Below are 2,359 nucleotides of genomic sequence, written 5' to 3'. Positions count from 1 at the left end.
CCCTATGAACTTTGCTCTATCCTGAGCCAATCTTATTGTCTCCGACACACCTACTCCCATTACTCCAGTCACTGAATCAATCCATCTCATCCAGAGTATTCTCCTCCTGTGCTGTCCCTCCACCCTTCCAAGCATGACATCCCTCTTCAAGGACTGGGTTCCTCCTTGCAACATGCCCAAAGTATGTCAGACAAAGCCTCAGAATCCTTGCCTTCAGGGAGCAGCCTGGTTTCACCCTTTCAAGAACGAACTTGTTTGTTCTCTTGTCAGTCCATGGTATATTCCACACTTCTCCAGCACCACAGCACAAAGGCATCAATTCTCCTTCAGTCATCCCTAGTCATTGTTCAGCTTTCTGATGCATAGCAAGTAATTGCGAAGACCTCCTAAGATTCTTTAAACTTTGGTTACGAGAACCTTGTCTGATATTGTATTGCCAAATACTTTTCCCCAACCAGTAGATATTTTTCACCCTGTTGGAAAAAGTTCATGATGTGGACAGGGATTTAATCTTAAAAAGGTTCCATTAATCAACTTTATCCTTTCCTGGTTGTATAATCTAGCTGTATTTGTCAAGCTCTTTTAGAGACTAACTGCGTAGTCACTGGGGGACACTTGGGAACCCAATCTTTCCTCATATTCCTATTTAAAGCGAAGACTACATGCTCCTTTTTGCTTTCAGTTCTTAAGGGGTTGATGCATCATTCCCTTCTCGATTGTTACCTGAAGGACTTTCAGGTGTGAAATTCCTTTACCTGTGCCAGTGAGGCACGTGACCACATGCAAGCCAGCACTGACTGAATTTTCCTTCCTGGTTTTAGGTGAAATGGCCGTGGGGTTACACCAATGGGCTCAGTCCGATCCCTCAGATGGGCGGGACCTTGAAAAGTAAACTCCGCCCCAGCCGTGCGTGGCGTGCGTGCGTAACGCTTTGCGGAATGGGTAGATTTCTCCAGCACGTGGCGCCCCCCGGCGGCCGTGCCTCTTAATACCACGGTAGGAGCTTAGTTCGGCCATGGAGTCGGAAAGAGAAGCGCCAGTGTCCGGAAACCTTGATGCGCAGCCACCGAGGGACTCGAAGTGCCAGACTTCAAAGGAGGAGGAGGAGGAGCCGGAGGGAGGCGCGGCGGCTGGAGTGGCTACTGAAGGCACGCAGGCGGAAGGCGCCAGTGCAGACGGGCTATGGGAACTACCGGTGGAGCCAGCCGAGCGGAGGCCGGAGTGCCGCCGCTGCAGGTGACCGAGGGGCCGGGAGCGGGGACGGTGGCTCGGGTCGGCCTTCGGAAGAGGTAGCGGCGCCACCTGCCGGGGTGGAGGCCGCATCGTCGGCTCATGCAGCTCTGTGGGCTCCTGGGCTTTGCAATTGCTATGCAATCCCAGGGGTAACTCTCTTATCTAGAGTCATAATTATTTAACGTTAACGTCCTGCAAGGGACTGACCATGTCATGCCATGAGCTGACCTAAGTTTGGCTTTCAAGAAATTTACAATCTGACTGAGGAAGTAAGACTTAGTATTGACAATAATGCTTGTGATGGTTAACATCCTCCCTACCCCAACCTCTTTAGTGACATAGTTACCAGATGCCACCCAGTCAGGTATAACTCAGTGTCCTTATGAAGAACAGATCACAATTATGCTCTTTCCTGCTGCATCTTCACAATCTCTGCTGTGCTCAAGTCCATTGCTGCAGTCACTGTGCCATTCTCTTTGCTGGTCTTCCTGTCTGAGCCTCTACTTTTACCACAGACTGTTGCCTCCTGACAGCATGGCCAAAGTATGAGAGACACACTTTAATCATCCTTGCCTCTAAGAAGCACCCTATTTGCACTTTCTCCAAAACAAATTTGTTTGCTCGTTTTCTTTTTGCAATATACTTATTGCCAACACCAAACTTCAGAGGAACTAATTCTTCAGCATTCCTTATTGGAAGTTCAACTTACGGGAAAACCCAACTGTCACATGGATAGGAAACAACTGAAATACTTTTGCTTGGGTTAGATACACCATAGTCCTTAAGTTGACATCCTTGCTCTTCAATGTTTCAGAGAGGTTCTTGCCAGCAGATTTGCTCAGCTTTTGCATCCTTGCCTGCTGCTCTCATGGATCCAAGTAAAAGAAAATTGTTGACAACTTCATTCTTTCTCCATCTATCCTGATTTTTTCCATTGGTTTGGTGTGAGAGTTTTTATTTCCTAGACAATGAGAGGTAATCCATAGAGAAGACTGTAGTGTTTGATTTTGTGCATTAAGAGATTCATGTAGTCTTCACTTTCGTTTTAGGTACTAAATATCTTTATTTTTAAAAAAATTCTTTTATTATTATTATTAATTTCAGTGAACATCTACAGAGATTTTGG

The 2,359-nt window shown here is 46.6% G+C and overlaps 1 protein-coding gene across 1 annotated transcript in view; it reads left to right on the top strand.

Annotated features, from left to right (window-relative positions):
* The first annotated feature begins 1,015 nt into the window (after positions 1 to 1,015).
* The window catches only part of LOC102862398 (DTW domain-containing protein 2-like), a 142,205-nt gene continuing 140,861 nt past the window's right edge, over positions 1,016 to 2,359 (top strand). The window contains exon 1 of the mRNA XM_006886018.1: positions 1,016 to 1,236. Coding sequence (XP_006886080.1) covers positions 1,016 to 1,236 — 221 coding nt within the window. The remainder of the gene's footprint in view (positions 1,237 to 2,359) is intronic.

Source organism: Elephantulus edwardii, unplaced genomic scaffold (genome assembly GCF_000299155.1).
Source record: "Elephantulus edwardii isolate Elephantulus edwardi_28Jun2011 unplaced genomic scaffold, EleEdw1.0 scaffold00046, whole genome shotgun sequence".
NCBI classification, from domain to species: Eukaryota; Metazoa; Chordata; class Mammalia; order Macroscelidea; family Macroscelididae; genus Elephantulus; species Elephantulus edwardii.
The sequence above is the reverse complement of the archived record's forward strand: the minus strand, read 5'-3'. Positions and strand labels throughout refer to the sequence as shown.